This window comes from Balaenoptera physalus (genome assembly GCF_965194825.1).
Source record: "Balaenoptera physalus genome assembly, chromosome: 13".
NCBI lineage: Eukaryota > Metazoa > Chordata > Mammalia > Artiodactyla > Balaenopteridae > Balaenoptera > Balaenoptera physalus.
The window spans coordinates 107,995,118-108,012,297 of NC_138892.1; the positions used below are offsets into that span (position 1 = coordinate 107,995,118).

The following is a 17,180-nucleotide window of genomic DNA, read 5'->3' on the forward strand; positions in this document are numbered from 1 at the left end:
GGTGGGGACGGGGGTGGGGACGGGATGGGCCCCGCGCCGCTGACGGGGGCTCTGCAGAGAAGCTGAGCAGTAACGAAGCTGGCTGGTGGGTCCAGGCGGCGTCTGGGATCACACACTCTCCCCCGCCAGGCCTTTGGGCCCCGCCTTATGTACCCAGCCCGGGTCCACCCTCACCAGCCCAGGCGCTTGCACAAACACGGTCCCACCCAAACCCAGCCGGCCTGTAAGTGAAGTGTGCACCCGGGGCGGGCCGGGGGCTTGGAGACTAGGTGGTGCTCTCCTCCCTCCCAATTTAGTTTTCCTTCCCAGTTCCTGGGAGGGTGTTTGTTGTTGGGGGAGGGGGAGGAGAGATGAAGAGGAGCCGCCTATTATCAGTTAGCTGGAGTCTTAGGTCACAAAAATTCCTGGCCTGTTTTATCCTTGTAAGTAATACTTTTCACTAGAAATGCTACCACAAACAGTCCCAGTTTCCAGATCTGTTCCCCCTCAGGTTTATCACTTTCTGGGCTGTGACCTGCGTGACCTCCAGTTGTTTTTTGTCAGATTATCCCCATTGATGTGTTGGTATATATTTTTGAGACTTCAGTCCTTGTCCTTTTTAAGAACTGTGTTCACAGTGCAGTCAGTCCCCCATACAAAGCATTTTTCCTATAAAATACTATGTCAATCACATTTTCTAGTTGAGTAGTTGCATTTCCATATGTTTTTTGAAACCCAAAAAAATGAACTTTAAAGTGGAAGTTGTTAGTAAACCCCGAATTTGATGTGATGCCAGTTGGAGTGTTTGTCTCGCTTGACTCTCAGTCCCCTCAGCCTGGGCGGGGCCGGGGGCAGGTGGCCAGGACCCTGGCCTGGCCCCCTTTGCATCCTGATGTGTGGACCTGTGTGTGCTCGTATGAATACGTGTAAAGTTTGATTTCTAACTTTTGGATTCCCAACTGGAACCCCTCCTACTATGACATGAATTCCTCACCAAACAAAGGCCAGAATGTTCTGACAGTTTTAGCCAGAGATTGACTTTTTAGTAGGAATTTAGCTCTTAGCTGAATGCCCTTAGGTTGTTTCCCAGATTTATCTCCTTGGGACCAAAACAAAGTGTCTTCCACTGGTCAACTCTGTTTCAAGACCTGGTCCAGCAAATGGTGTTAATCTGTCCCTGTTTTCAGAATCATTGTTTGACATTTACACTTGTTAAGCCCCACGGGTATCAGATATGGTACCATGTCTGATACCTGTGCTTACTTTAGATTGGAACGTGAAAATAAAGCTGGTGGGGAAGATTTAGGGAAAAGGAAGGAAGCCAGCCATGAGTGATCAATGCGGGTTAGTCTCAAAATTCTGACAGAACTTTGCATTTTGACATTTGGAAACATCCAGAGGTCTTGTTAGACAGTAATGGCTTTTGTCTCTAAACCTATTCCTGTCATTGGGAGGAAAGATGTCTTAATTTTGTAAACAAGTGGCACCTCCAGGGTGAGATTAACCCAGGGTCGGGCTCTTGGAGGCGACCTTCGCCCTGAAACGTTGTGGAGAGGCCTTTGGGAGAAATGCCTCTGGGCCGAGTGTCCAGGCTGCCGCAGCCCACCTGCGTCCTGGAGATCTGTCTCCTGGCCTCATGGTTTTCCTTTGGGTTTTTAAAAGGGGAACATCTGTGCACCTGGTTTTGTTCCCTTTCTGCTACCGAGGTTCACTCCTTTAGTTTCCTTAGGCAATTCTGGCAAAAATCTTGAGTGAAAGATGGACGGTGAAATACTAGCCAAGGAGGCAGCTGGAAAGTCTCCAGATTTGGCTGTTGTGTTCTGAAGCCCCACCCGCTCTGCGTCCCTGATGTGGGTACCAATTCAGGTGCCTTTGAGAAGTCTTCCGACTTGGAAGAGCACTGCCCGCTCCTAGCTGCTTGGGTCTGAACCTTATTCTGGACAGCAGGTGGCAGGATGGCGGAGCTGTTCTGGCCAGTTAAGGCTGGGTGTTATTTTGTAGAGCCTTGCAGTTGGTTCCTTGGAGCATGTCCACAGCTTTTGCTTTGGGGAGGAATTGAGTCGGCAGGAGGAAGGCAAGGACGTGGCCCAGCCCCAGGAACTAAGATGAAAACAGACTAACTCGCAGTCACCTTCTCAGTAAGTATTTAATAAATCGCTTCTGTGTGCCTGGCGCTTGCGTACTTACTAACAGGGCAGAAGGAAAAATATGGCTTTGTCTGCAGACTTCACAGTAAAGGGAGGAAAGCTGGGCAGAAAGGCTGGACGAGAGCAACATAGGAGCAGAACGCAGTGCTGAGCTGCCCTGGTGGGCCGGGAGAGACGCTGGCGCAGGGCCAGACCCTGAGGGGCAGGGTCTCGGGCCAGTTCCGTTCCGTCTCCTCTGAGCCTTGTTCTGGCTTGGGTCCCTCTCTCGCCTTTCACCCCGGCTCTGCTCCCGCCAGGCTGAACTGCAGTGAAGGTGACACAGTGCAGAAAACAGCCTCCGGAAGTGATCCCCAAGGCGCAGGGGTGGAGCTGGCCTTGGGAGGAGTCCTGTGTGTCCCGTGGCCCAGGGAGGGGGCTCCCGTGTGGCTCTGGGCTGCAGCACTGCCCGGGGCTTCGTTAGAAGTGCGGATCCCGGCTTCCCGTCCCAGGCCTGAGGAACCACAGTGGGCTGGGCCTCAGCCAGTGCCTGTGGGCCTGAGGCAGGGTGCAGAGTGCGCGTGGCTTCAGGGCTGATGAGCCCTTCGCTGCCCCTGTGTCCCCGGCCCCGCCCTCCTGACACCTGCCCCTGTTCGCCTGTCTCTGCTTCGAGTCCCCCCCTAGGACTGGTGGATGCTTTGGGGTCTAAACCCAGCAGGCCTGCCGTCCAATCATTTCTGCCATCCATCCGTTTACTGACATCTGTCTCCCGCTGCTGCTGTTGTGATTGATTCAACAAATTTTAGTGACCTTATGTTCGGCTTTGCAATGCCCTAGACCAATGGTTGCCAATCTAGGCCACCCATTAGGGGTTTAAAAACCTGGACTTTAAAAAAATCAGATGCCTGGGCCCTCCCCACAGAGTTTTTCCCTGGTCTGGGGCGCAGCCTTGGCATTGGGGTTTTTCAGAGCTCTCCTGGTGACCTTTGTACCGTCAGCATTGTAAACCACTCTCCAAAACTTGCAGCTTCGGTGTGCACAGGAATCCTATGAGGGCTCATTAAGATCAGACCCTGGACCCTGGGTTGGGGCGTCCCGAGGTCCGTGGGGCAGGACCGTCCTCGCTCTACCCACCCCCCCCCCACAAGTCCTCTGACCACACCCATCTCCTCCCCTGGGTCCCCTCCCCATAAACGCTGCCCCAGTTTCCTCTCTACCTTTATCCCAACTCATCCCAGCTCTTCACCTGGCATTTTCCTCCCAGCATCTGGCTCCCCCTTCCCTTCCTGGAGGCGGGGACTGAGCTGCTGCCTTGACCACACCCACTTCACAGCTCTCCGCTCCTCCGTGGCCCCTGGCAGTGCATCAGCCCCTCCCGGAATGGCCCAGGCCTGTCCCACAGCCCCATCTCACCCCACTCCCACCCCCTCTCCTTTGGACGCCTCCTCCAGACGACCAGACTTTTACCTGTAACCTCAGTTGTCACTGCAGCCGACTGGCACTTCCATCAATTCTGAGACGCTGACACCCTTTCCAAATTCCTGTTGGACTTTGACACCCATGTGTCCTGCTGCTGTTTTGTAATTTTTCGTTTGCCAGTGTTTTAAATTCTTCAATTAGTAAACAATTTGCAATTTTATTTCCAGACTTTATTTCCTACACCTTCTCTGTTTTGTTTATAAAACCCTTTCTTAACCATTTTACTGTAATTCACATTAATGTGGGACACCTTCCTCCGCTCCCCAGTGCCCCCCATTCATGTTTAAATGTAATTTACTACCTTCATTACTCACCTCTTTATTTTGCTTCTTGTTGTAAAATACATAAATCTTACCTTTTTAAGCACTGGTAAGCGTATGCTTCAGTTGCATTGAGCATACTCACGTCATCATGCAACCACTACACCATCCAGCCCCAGAAGTTTTTTATCCCAAACTGAAACTCTGTCCCCATTAAACACTAACCCCCCCGCCCTTGGTAACCACTTTTACTACTCTGTGTCTGTGATTTTGACTGATCCCGTTTCCTTGGATAAGTGGGATCATGCAGTAGCTGTCCTTCTGTGTCTGGCTTATTTCACTGAGCGCAGTGCCCTCCCGGTGCATGCGTGTCATAGCAGGTGTCAGAAGCTCCGTCCTTTTCAGTCTAAGTGACACTCCACTGTGTGGATGGACGACATTGTGTTTATCCACCACCCGTCGATGGATGTTTGGGTTGTTCCCCTTTCTGGCTACTGTGAACAATGCTGCAGTGAACGTGGGTGCGCAGTTACATGTCCGAGACTCTGCTTTCAAATCTGGGTGCACACCCAGGGGTGAAATTGCTGGGTCATAAGGTAACTCAGGTTTTAACTTCTTGCGGGGCTGCCATCCTGTTTCCCACTGATGCGGCACCACTTCACGCTCCCACCCACAAGGCGCCAGGCCCAGCCAGCAGCTCCGGCTCTGTCTGTAGCACCCTAGCTGGTGTGCGATGGTGTCTGTTCCGTGGCTACAGTTTACACTCACGTCAACAGCCAGGCTTTTCTTTCTGCCCCACCGCCTCACTGCTGCAGTCCTCCTGATCTCTTCCTGCTGGCTGGGGGTTCACACGGGGCATCTGGCCATGCTGCTGCTTCACAGAAATCGTTCACATCCCTTCCCTCCCACTGCAGGTTCTACTTCTGCCTCTTGCTGGATTATCGTAATGTGCTGGGCCTGTGCCCTCTGGACCCAACTTCACACCCTGTGTCAGCATCCACTGCCACCAGGAAAGGGAGGGACAGTATCATTAAGTGGACGCCTCGTATGTGCCAGGTGCTGTGCCAGGTTCTCTACGTCGGAATATGTCTCATAGTTGAGGAAACAAGCACAGAGAAGTTAAGTAACTTGCTTAAGGTCACACAGCTAGTGAGTGGTAAACAGGAGGTCATGCAGCTCAAAAGCAGCCTGACTGCAAAGCCCACTCTGCCCCACTGCCCTGTGTGGTCCTTAGCAAGGTTGTGACGTGGAGACGAAACACACTGAGTGAGATCACTTGGCTAAAGCGGGGGCTGCTGACTTGGGCAACAAGGTCCCCTGCATCTGCACCCGCAGCCTGACCGCTCGGGAAGCTGGTCTTTAAGACCATCACATTCCTCCCTAAAGCTTTCCAGCCCCTGAGCTGGAAGAATCCTTAGGGCAGCACTGAGTTCCCAGCTCAGCTTTAATGTTCTTGAAAGTGCAGGGACCTTGCAAACCAGCCTGCAGCGCCCTCTGCCCGTAAATGGACAGAAGGTACCCGTACGGAGAGGGCAGCACGATACCGAAACAGGCCTGCAGGCCGGTGCTGTTTGTCCTCCTCCCTGACCTCCAGGCCCCTGGGGAGGTGGGGCCGCCCCCCCCACCCCAAGTAGTAGCCTCTGGGGCTTCGTTCAAGCCCGCCTGTTGGAGGAACAGGAGGGGAGATGGCTCGGGGTGAAGGGGCTGCTGTAGGCAAGCGGGGCTCTCGCAGAGCAGTCGTCCCGCAGCGGGCGGGGATCTGACCTCCATCGAGGGAGTAGAGAGGCAGAAGCTCTGGCTGAAGGCGGGTGACTGTCCATGTCGAGCTTAGAGTGAGGAGGAAAGGAGCCGCTTCTGGCAAACAGGAGGCTGCGGCACGGCCTCGTTTCCTTTGATGCACGGGCACCGTATGCGCGCGGAAGTGCAGTGCCCTGGGGGCTGCAGCGTCAGGGGTCCAATCCTGGAGGCCTCCAGTAGGTGGCCAGGGCCTCGCATGCTTGGGGAGCCAAGGGCGAGGGGAGGGGGGCACAGGATGGGGCTCGGGCCACTCCCCAAGACCGAGCATCTGGGTGGGATGCCAGCCGCGGACTCTGGCTGGAGCCCTGGGCTGGGCCTGTACCTGGGCGTCAGGTGGGCCCGCAGAGGCCAAGGTTGGAGCGGCTGAAAGGGCCGATGTGGGGAGCAGGGGCCCAAAGGACCTCCGTCCCATCAGGGGGACAGTGAGTGCGGGGCTCAAGGGCGGCAGGGTGTGGGGGTGCAGTAAGGCAGACCCCGGGCAGGGTCAGGGTCCTGCGAGCAGGTTGGGCGCCGGGTGGAGGCTGGGAGCTGGTGTCTGGGCAGCATTTCTACCCATGAAGAAGGGTCTGTTTCCCCACAGCCTACTATGGACCAGTAATTTTGTGAAATACAGCAAAAATGGATTAATAGAAAAATAGAATTAAAAAAACAAATAAAAGCGCACATCTTTATTGATAGATTCTAAAACATGAAATTACTCAAGTTGCCATAAAGGTTTCTCAACACTGACCCAGCTTCTGTTCGAGTCCCAGCCCAGCACGTGCGTGGCCCTATTTTTCGGAGGAAGCGTGAAGGCAGAGACTGCTTGGCTTTGGGGATGGGAGGGAGAGGCCACCGGGGGCTGGGGGGCTGGGTGTTGAGTGGCAGGGAATGGCCAGAAGGCGGGGAGGCTGCTGACGGGGGAGCCGGGCCGCTCAGACAGGCGGTGTGCGGAGGGAGGGGTGTCCTGGGGCACTGGGATCCAGCGACACAGGTCCCAGGAGGCTGGGGGGCCTCTCAAGTCAAAGGGGTGAAAGGTTCTCGTGAGGGAGGCGCCCACACCCCGGTGGCCCGGGCCCTGTAGTGCACACTGAGCCCCTGGGTCGGGCAGCACGGTGCCTCGGGCCTGCTTTCTGGAAGAATCGCCCTTGCCCAGGGCCTGGGAGGGGGGAACCTGCTTTTGTTCTCAGCTGAGTCCCCCCCCTGCACACGGCAGGCACCCAGCAAGCTCTGGCAGAGCGGCAGGCACTTGGGCCTCCGTCGCCCTGGGCTGAGCATCTGTGGAACGTGACTCCAGGACAGCCCTGGCTGCCGGTTCCCTTTCTGCTGACTGTTGACAATCCACTCACCACTCACAAACCTTGCCTTCACGGCTCGAGGGAGCTGCCAGGCCATAGCGCCTGGCATGTGGCTGGGGACATGGGTCCGCCATCTGGTGGAGGAGCGCCTGCGGCTCCACTGGCCCTGGGATCAGGGTGCCCCTGGTTTCTCCGGCTTCTCCTAGGTACCCCTGTTCCAGTGGCCAGTGAACCACAATTTATAAACGAGTGATTTAGTTCCACAAACAGCAGGGGATACAGCTGCAAGATTCTCAATTACTTGTCTGGATTCCGACAGAAAGGGTTTTCCGTGCGGCCCATTGTTTCCTGCAGTTGGAATTAAACGGGTCCTCTCCACAGCTTAGCAAGTGTCTGGGAGAACAGCCAGGACACTAATCTCCTGGCCTTCGGGCTCCTAAGGCTCCAGTCCTGGCGCCGGCCACCTCCTCTCCCCAACTGCAGGCCCGGGTCTGCGGTTGGCAGATGCTCAGTCCCTTTGCTGATGGCGGGGATGATTAAGGCTCTTGGGCGGGAGCACCGCAAACCGGTGCTAATAACCTCGTGTACTGCCGGGATCCTGCGGGCAGGGATCTGAGCGTCCCGCCCGCCAGTCTCCTCCGGCCCTGTTCCTCCCACAGACCCAGTTTCCCATGTTGCCAGCCCTCAGACCTGGTGCCTGCAGCCTCCCTGTCCCGGCTCCGACCGCGTACCCCCGCCCACCTTCCCCTGTGGCCTGGATCCTCTCTGTCCGCTCTCACCTCTGACCTTCACCATCTGCTCTCCACTCAGCGGCCGGCGGTCCCGTCACCTTGAGACTCAGCACTCTCCAGTGGACTCTTCTTTCAGAAGAAAAGCCAAAGGCGAGAGGCCTCAGGAGGTCAGGCCTCGGCCCCGTCACCTCCGTGACTCGGTGTCCCTGCGAGCAGGGACGGCACCTGCCCCGCTGGATGCTCTTCCCGGACACCCGCAGCCCTCGCCCTCACGCCCTCTGGGGCCTCAGGTCGCCTTTTCCCCATCCCGGAGTCTCTGTCCGCCTTCCCTGCTGCGTCTTTCTGGGCAGAGGCAGGTCACTGGCTGTCCCCCAGGATTTGCTTCAGTTACCGTCTGTCTCCTCCTTCACGTGTGACTCCTGACAACCAGCGTTCTCGCCCAGACCTGGGGCAGCCAGTGCCTGGCGCTCAGTCCATTTTTCCTGAAAGGGTCAATACACACCAAGAGAAACGCTGATCTCTTCTCTTCCCCAAAACAAAATCCCTGGAGACACTTGAGCCGCGTCGGCTGCCCGGGAACGAGGACAGGCCCTCCAGGTGCCGGGACTCCCCTCCCAGCGCCAGCATCCTCACCCCCTTTCTTCTGACCTTTTGATCCCAAGGCCCAAGAGGTCCAGGAAGAGAGCGGACTGAGCACGTGGGCAGCTGGCGTGGGTTCCCAGGTGACCGACCTCCCCCTGCACTGGAGCCGCGGCCCTGGGAACTTCCCGACGATGTCCGACCAGGATTTGAGGTGAACGGCTTCTTTCCCGGTCCCAAGGGAGAGCATCTGTCCCCCGGCGCCCTGGACGTCATGTAACTGGTAATTGTTGGCCCTGCATCTTCTCAGGCTGCAAAACTTAAGTCACAGTCTGTTTGTTGCCACAGTTTCTGGCTTGTTTATCAAGGTCCACTCCTGAGAAAAACATCCTGTTATCCGCTCTCAGGTAATCTACCTCCAAGGCTCTGCCTCTGCCTGAGACAGAGGGACTCTGTGCTAGGTTCCGAGGAGCCTTGTTTTCCATTTTCAGTCTCCCAAACTCCAGGACGAGGGACTTCATGATGTATGTAGTGTGACTTTCTTTCCTTTTGGCCACAATCAGATCATCTCAAGTTCTAACCCTGGTTCTCTTCCTTATCAGAAGCGTGTGTTCTTATTGTTGATTGTGGCTCTCATTTTCCAAACGCATAACCTCTTTGTCCTCACAAACCTTGGAGTGAGGCCAGCCTCACCTGGGGAGTGGGGGTGAGGGATCAGAGGCAGGTGACTGCTTGAAGCAAACGGCATGGCCAGGATTCACACTCAGTCCTGACCTTAAGCTGGAAATAAAACTGCTTGATAAAGCGTTTGAAAGCTTTTACACGTGGTTCCAGGGTGGGGACCAGCCAGAGAGCCCGGAGGCAGCCCTGAAGGAGCTGAACCCCCTGGGTGCAGAGCTGGCCTCCCTCCCAGAAGCCCCCGCCTGGCCTCCTGGCTCCCTGTGGGGCTGGGGGAGGCCGAGGAGAGGGGCCTCTGAACACCTGTGGGGCAGGGGCCGAGGAGCGGCCTCTCCCGCCCGTTCCCCGCTCCGTCCTGCCCTCCGTCCCCTGATCCCATCCTGGCTGTGCGGCCAGCCTCCCCCGCTGTGCCCACCCCCGACCCCGGGCCTAGTGTCACAGCAACGCTCATCAGCGGAGGCGTGCCCGGGCTCCTGGGGGTGACCCGTGTGTTCCCCATCGACTTGGCCGAGGCTCGGCTACAGAACCAGCGTGGACAGGAAAGCTACAAAGGAACGTATGTGGGGGGCCGGGGGTGCATCGGGGTGCGGGGCCCAGCTGGGCAGGGCAGGGCGGCTGCCTGCTCACCCTGACCTTGCTGGCCTCCGCCTCCACGGCAGCGGACTGCCAGGGAAGACAGCTCGGGGGGAGGGCTTCCTGGCAGAACCGAGGCAGGCTCCTCAGGGCCCGGGGTGGCACAGACTTGGGGGGCTTGACCTTCTGCGAGGGGAGCGGGAACACATTTGCATGTGGTGAGGCGCGGGGGCCCCGTCCTGGCACCACTGTGTGTGACGGTGGAGGCCAGTGAGCCCCACCTTCTCTGCACCCCCTGCCCCAGAGCCAGGACAGCTGCGGGGGGCGGGGGGCTCCTCCCGGGCACCAGCCCCCACAGGCCCCGCCCCCGCAGTGTCCCCAGCCAGGGCCGCACACTGTGACTGTTGAGCCTTGCGAGATGGACACGAGGCTGGATTGAGAGGGGCTGACGTGCCAGTGGCCCCGAACGTAAAGGCGAAGCCCTGGGACCCACACGGCTGCCAGCCCTGCCCCGCAGGACCTCGCGATCAGGCTGAATTTGTGGAACTGGTCACTTGTCGGGGGACGGGTGGCACGAACCAGACACAGGTGACTTGTGGGAAGTGCACGAAGGAGCCGTCGGGCACACGCAGTCCCAGCGGGGTGGCGGAAAAGAAAGGGCGTTTCTGTGAAATAGGCAGAGGAGCCCCCCCGACTCCCAGGGGCCCCACTCATCCCGGAAGCTCACTGGCTGGGGGAGGGGGTCCCTATGGCTGCAGACGCCCCACCCTCGCGGTTTCCTTCCAGGAGCTGTGGTGAACCTGACCGCAGTCACCCCAGAGAAAGCCGTCAAGCTGGCGGCCAGTGACGTCCGGCAGCAGCTCCTGGAGGAGGGGTGCATCGCGCTCTTTTCTGGAAGGTGGCGGGAGCGGGTGGCGACCACGCCTTGGCTCACCTGTCAGCAAGTGTGTAAATGTGCATAGGTGGCTGAGCGCTGGTGTGGTTTGGCAGATGGAAAGTGATTTCTAATCTGGAAAGACAGGCCGTATAGAATCTATATGCTCCGTCATCAACCAGCAGACGAATTTTTTTTTAAAAATAGATTTATTTATTTATTTATTTATTTTTGGCTGCGTTGGGTCTTCGTTGCTGCACGCGGGCTTTCTCTGGTTGCGGCGAGCGGGGGCTGCTCTTTGTTGCGGTGCGCGGGCTACTCTTCGTCGCGGTGCGTGGGCTTCTCATTGCGGTGGCTTTGCAGACGAATTCTTTTTTCCAGTTTTATTGAGGGCAACTGATGTTCAGCGCTGGGTACCTTTAAGGTGTTCAGCCTGACGACCTGACATCCATACACTGCAAAATGATGTTAGTTAACACCCATCCGCTCACAGAGTTAACAAAAATGGTTTTTTTTTAAGAGTTCTTTTATTTTTAAAATTTATTTATTTATTTATTTGCGCCAGGTCTTAGTTGCGGCATGCCGGCTCCTTAGTTGTAGCTTGCATGTGGGCTCTAGTTCCCTGAGCAGGGATCAAACCCGGGCCCCCTGCATTGGCAGCGCAGAGTCTTAACCACTGGACCACCAGGGAAGTCCCCTTCTGTTTTTTACAAAGATGTGTTTCTTGTGATGAGAACTCCTGGGATCTGCTCTCTTAGCAAACTCTCACATACACAGCGGTGTCGTTAACTACAGCCACCATACCGTGCATCACGTCCCCAGGACGCACTGACCTGTAACTGCAGCTCCGCACCGTCTCACCCAGTTCACTCAGTCCCCATCTTCTGCCTCTGGGAACCTCAAATCCGATCTCTTCTTCTATGAGTTTGCATTTTTATAGATTCCACGCATGAGTGAGATCATATAGTATTTGTCTCTTTCTGTGTGACTTATCTCACTTAGTGTAATGCCCTCAAGGTCCATCCAAGTTGTCACACATGACAGGAATTCCTTCTTTTTTTTAAATGGCTGAGTAGTATTCCATTGTATATAATAAATAAATAGATATACACCACGTCTTCTTTATTCATTCGTCCATCCATGGACACTTTGGTTGCTGCCACGTCTTGGCTACTGTAAATAATGCTGCTATGAACGCAGGGGCTCCCTTTTCTCCATGTCCTCACCAATTTTTGTTATTTGTTGTCTTTGGTGATGGCCAGTCTAATAGGTGTGAGGTGATATAGCTTAGAGGTTTTGATTTGCATTTCCCTGATGATTAATTACACTGAGCATTTTTTCATGTATCTGTTGGCCATTTGAATATCTTCTTCAGAAAATGTCCATTCAGGTCCTTTGTCCATTTTTAAATTGGATTAATTGGGGTGTTTTTTTGCTATTGAGTTGTATGAGTTCTTTGTATGTTTTGGATATTAGCCCCTTATCAGGTATATGTTTGCAATTATTTCCCCCCTATTCAGTAGGCTGCCTTTTCATTTTGTTGACGGTTTCCGTTGCTGTGCAGAAGCTTTTTAGTTTGTTTATTTTTGCTTTTCTTGCTTGTGCTTTAGGTGACCAGTGTCAAGGAACTTCTCCCGCTGTTGGGAGTTTTATGATCTCAGGTCTTACGTGTAAGTCCTTAATCCATTTTGAGTTAGTTTTGTGAGTGGTATAAGATAGAGGTCTAGTTCCATTCTTTTACATGTGAATATCCGGTTTTCCCAGCACCATTCCTTGAAGAGGCTGTCATTTCTCCATCGAGTATTCCTGGCTTCCCTGTCAAACATTAGTTGACCATATATGCAGGGGTTTATTTCTGGGCTCTGGATTCTGTTCCATCTTTCTGTGTCTGTTTTTATGCTGATGAAACAGATCAACTGCAGACACTTTGTAGTTCTCTCTGTGCTTCCCGTTGCCCCAGTGACAGTTCTTGGGGGATCAGGAAGGAAGCAGTCCTGCAATGGGTTGTTTCATGGTCCTGGTCTCAGCCTCCCTGGCATCCTGTTTTAAATTTAGTCTCTTGTCATTAAGGAGACTGAGCTTGACTACTGACCCAGTTGGGTGAGTGGCAGCCGGCCCATGGGGACTAGATACCTAGGTAGGGTAGACGGGCCACGGCGGGGCAGCAGGGCTGGCCTGTGGCCGAAGGAGCCTGACTCCAGCCCACGGGGCGCAGTGGAATCTGAAGCTGGAGATGCTCGCCGGGTGTGGAGCTGGGCTGTGCCAGGCGGCGGTCACCTGTCCCCTGGAAATGCTCAAGATTCTGCTGCAGCGTGCTGGGCGCCTGGGTGAGGCCTCTCCCACCTTCGCACGGGATCGATAAAGGGCTGTCAGAACAGATTTCCCCACGTTCGCACTCATCCGCCAGACTGTGACCCAGTCAGCGCTCCAGGTCAGTAGAAGTCTTTATTTTGTGGATTTCAACACCTCCAGCTGTAGGACAAACAGCAGGGATGAGACTCAGTTCAGGAGGGAGAGAGAATGTTTCCCTATTACCTCTGTCCTGCTGCCTGAACATTTAGGCCCGATTTCCTAAAGATTTTAAGAAACGTCAGTGGCCTGCTCACGCACACTTCAGTGTTGCTATGGAAGCTGGCCTTCCGTGGGAAGGCCGTGAAAGGGAGAAGAGGACCATTCCTATTCTTTTGCTTTTCTCTGGAAAAGAAGTTTGGCCCTTTCCTAAATCCGAGTCCTCTCAAAGACACAGTGGTCAGGTATCAAAGCATCTATCAAGGACAGGGGTGTGTCCCATGGAAGGAGGCCAGCGGGGGGCACAGAGGGTGTCTCCCCAGGGCGAGGCCCAGCCCTCATGCCACGGGACTGACACAGCACCTGTGAGGCCTTGGATGTGCGTCTCCCCTCCAACCAGCTGGCCACACATGCTGAGCTGGAATTTAGCCAGATTTCCAGGCCGGATCAGACCAGCCTGAAGCAAACATAACTGCAGAAAGAGTGAAGTCCGGACACCGGAAGCCCCCGCTGTGTTCTGATCTGCAAAGGGTAATGTTCTGTCACGTTTCGTTTTTCAACCTGGACGAGAAGTCTTAGTATTCCTCCAACACTCAAAAAGAAGTAAAATTCAGGATATGGATGGATGGGTAAATTATGTACATCTAAGGCAGACAATGGGGAAAATCATGTTCACTGATTGACCACCTTAAAGCTACTCGTTTGAGACCTGTGCCTAGAGTTCTACCCTATGAAATACGGTAAAAGGGGCAGCAAGTACCTTCTTAGTATGCTTTGTTGCTCTGCTGGATACCAATCAAAATTGAGGCAAGAAATAGCTTCCTTTTAGGGCTTAAAATCTAGGCCAAGTGTCTCAAACACTGAGAATTTAAAAAATTAATATTCTCACAACTTCAGTGCATCGAATGCTGTGGTCATTAATGAGACTCACCCACATTCAAAACGCTTGCATCAATAACCAATTTTCAGGGGAAAAACACGGTTCTGTTTATTAGATGCTTAACTCATCAGATCATGTGCTCTGAATTACTCCACTAAAAAGGGTTGACATCTAAAGAATCTAATTCCATAAAATGGGACATGTTCCCCTAGTCTTGGGATTCTAGAGAAAGGAGGCACCCCTTAAGTCTGAAGGGCAGTTTTTGAACAAAGATAACTTGCTGGTTTACAAATTACGCAGAAGATATACGGGGATTCCTGTGTCCCAAAGTACAAGTCGCGTGAAACTATGCAGATAAGTTTAGAGATGGTTGAGGAATGGAAGAAAGATCAAAACCACAGTTTTAACAGGAGGATAAGGAATTGGTGGAGGAGGGGGTCCTACCACAGTTTCCTATAAAGAAAGCTGGGCAGGCAGTGGCCGTGCCCTTGGGAAGCAGCCTAAGCAGTAGGGACATCCTATTAGATAATAGAGACCCGAGAGCTCGCTCCCTGGAGCCAGGAACTGATGTCCTCAAGTTAAGACAACCCTCAGCTCTAGGAAGGGCGGGGCCCGAGGGGCTGCCTTCCCTCCCCGCAGCCCGCCGCCAGGGTTCCGCCGCCAGCCCTGCCCCGCGGGGCCCCCTTTACCCCGGCGGGCGCCCGGCCGCGGCCCTCATCACCAGGGAGCTGCTCCGCACCCAGGGCCTGGTGGGGCTCTACTGGGGGCTGGGAGCCGCCCTTCTCAGGTGAGGCCTCTCCCCAAGCTGGACACAGAAGGGCCCCAAGGAACAGGGAGAGGAACCCAAGGCCAGAGGGACAGCTCCCCAAGGGGCCTCTGTGCTCTTCTAGGATATTCAAACCCAGGACGTCAGAACCGGGCAGGGCTGCAGGGTCGGGCCTGGGAGACTAGTCTAGGCCCTTCTGCGGGGACCAGGCGCACACGACTGTCAGGTGCTCTGGGGCCCGGGAAGGCCTGCCTGCAAAGGCCTGCAGATCGTTCCTCAGTCAGCAAGCGGGGAGAACCCAATTCCTTGGCTGGTCAGGAGCACCCAGGCCGGGGGCCAGTGTTCTCCCATCACAGTGCCCGGCCCAGCCCGCCGCCCCTTCACAGGCCAGTCCCACTGAGTCCGTGTCTGGCTCCTCGGGTGCCGGCAGGCGGGTGGGGAAGCAAGTCCTTTCCTCTCTGCCGTCTCCACCCACATGTCACTGTCACCATCACCGGGGGGCCATGGTGACCGGGCTCCTCCCCGCCCCGCTACGAGGCCTGAGCGGCTGGGAGCTCAGCACGGCCGCCCCCTCCTCCGCGGGGACATCCCCTTCTCCGTCATCTACTTCCCCCTGTTCGCCAAACTGAACCTCCTGGGGGTCAGGGAGCCCACGGGGAAGGCCTCCTTCGCTCACTCCTTCACGTCCAGCTGTGTCGCAGGCCCGGTGACGCCTCTGCAAGCTGAGTACATTGCAGGTGGAGCAGCCTGACTTGCTCTCCAGAGGAGGCGTGTGTGGACTCGTCTGTAGGACGAACATTCTGTGCTTTCAGGATGCAAGAGATGAAACAGCCCCAACGTGAAAACCACGTCGGGTCACGACCCGCGGCCCCTGCAGAAACTCTCATCTCTGACAAACACCCCACCTTCTCGGGGCTTCCTGTCCCCAGGAGGGTTTGGGCACCAGCTGTCAGTGACTGCTGGCCTTCCACAATTTGAGGCTAATGGCGGGAGGAGAGGCTTCCCTGTCTCAGCTTCCCTGCCTCTGCCCCACGAGCCGGGCCCTCGTGCAGTGTGTCCCCTGGGGCTCGAGCCCTTCATTTTGTAAAGGAGGCTCAGCGACGGGAAGGTCCCCGTTACAGAGCCCACAAGGGCAGAACGGGCCTCAGGGTTCAGCCGAGTCTGCCAGCTCGCACAGGGAACCCGGCACTTTGTGTTGAGGGAAGGACACCAAAAGCAAGATGTTCACTCATTGTAACTTTTGCTCACTTTAGTTTTTTAATACATAAATTTATTTATTTATTTATTTTCAGCTGCATTGGGTCTTCATTGCAGTGCGGGGGCTTCTCGTTGCGGAGCACGGGCTCCAGACGCGCAGGCTCAGTAATTGTGGCTCACGGGCCCAGTTGCTCCGCGGCATGTGTGATCCTCCCGGCCCAGGGCTCGAACCCGTGTCCCCTGCATTGGCAGGCAGATTCTCAACCACTGCGCCACCAGAGAAGTCCTCAATTTCGTTTTGAAAACTTGAATCCAAACCCTCCAGAAAGGCCGGGGTGAGGACAGCTACAGCGGCCTCGCCGACTGTGCCAGGTGAGGGCTGTGTCCCTTTGGAGACCGCGGCTCCCTCAGCACTGGTGTCCGCCCACCCCCTGGCTGGGGTAGGCGGGGAGGGAGGCCTGCAGCCCTGCCCGTCGGGTCAGCTCTGGGGGCTCCTCTCCCCCCAGGAGACTGTGGAGCCAGGAGGGCCCTGGTCGTAGCCCTGCTGTTCGGGGTCACCCAGTAGATGCTCTTCGGCGCCTACTTCTCAGCGTCGGCAAGCACCTCAAGGGTTTCGAGTCGGCGTGGCGGCAGCCCCGGCCCTCCTCACCGCCTGCCCTCTACCTCACGGGCCCCTCCACCTCCCTTGGTGACCGAAGCCCTCACTGCTCTGGGAGTCCAGCCCGGGGACCCTCAGGAGCCCCGACCCCCTGAACAGACAGCACAGATGGAACCATCTCTGCATTTCACGTCTATCTATCTATCTCACACGCAGCACCTTGAATCAGTTTGAGGCTTTAGTCTCGTTAACTCTGAGTTAAATAACTTAATTTGTCCCAGCACTGATACGGGGAATGGCAGGATTTTATTTTAGCTCAAGTGGACCACGACAGCCCTCCAAGGTGGCACCCGCCTGCCCATGTTCGGCCAGGAGGAGACGGGTGGCGCGGACAGTGTGTCCTACCAGCTACGTCCCCTCAGGACCGAGCTACACTCGTGACGACCCGTGTTACTCATGAGGGTGGAGAACAGACGCTTTATCTTCAGGTCACGGTGGGTTTTGTCTTGATGCAATGAGCACACAGCAGCCCCTCTCCCCCAAGACTGCAGTTTCTTCTTTCCTGATGCTGCCAAAGCTAATAGAACTGTTCCCTTATTCCAGCTGCCAGGCCCTCCAGGGACAGGTGACCCTGAACACCTGTGTGCGGACAGCCTTAAGGGGCTGGGAGCGCGCCTCTAGGTGAGGCTTTGGTAGAAAGGAGCAGATGCGCCTGAGGGACACAGAGAGGGTTCGTGGTTTCAACTGCTGATGGCTGTCAACCCACAAATGCTCCAGGGGTTTGGAAAATGCTTCCTCTTTCCAGATCCCTCAGTGAGAACTTCACCCTCTCAAACCACAACCTGCAGCGAGCGCCTTGTGTAATAAATCAGTGACATCCA

General features: G+C 55.5%; 1 protein-coding gene and 1 long non-coding RNA gene across 2 annotated transcripts; both read left to right on the forward strand.

The window, feature by feature from the left end:
- Window positions 1–1,586: 1,586 nt before the first annotated feature.
- On the forward strand, window positions 1,587–9,039 carry LOC309641134. The gene is made up of 2 exons (XR_014252537.1): window positions 1,587–2,117; window positions 7,726–9,039. It is a non-coding gene; the product is annotated as an uncharacterized lncRNA (long non-coding RNA).
- A 163-nt stretch (window positions 9,040–9,202) lies between these two features.
- Window positions 9,203–17,180, forward strand: SLC25A18 (solute carrier family 25 member 18; the record flags this gene model as incomplete). The annotated part of the gene is given in 7 exon segments (XM_082419280.1): window positions 9,203–9,514; window positions 10,235–10,420; window positions 12,497–12,709; window positions 14,149–14,525; window positions 15,087–15,253; window positions 15,986–16,008; window positions 16,012–17,180. Coding segments are annotated over 7 exon segments (1,344 nt in total), but the record flags the coding sequence as incomplete, so codon positions are not given.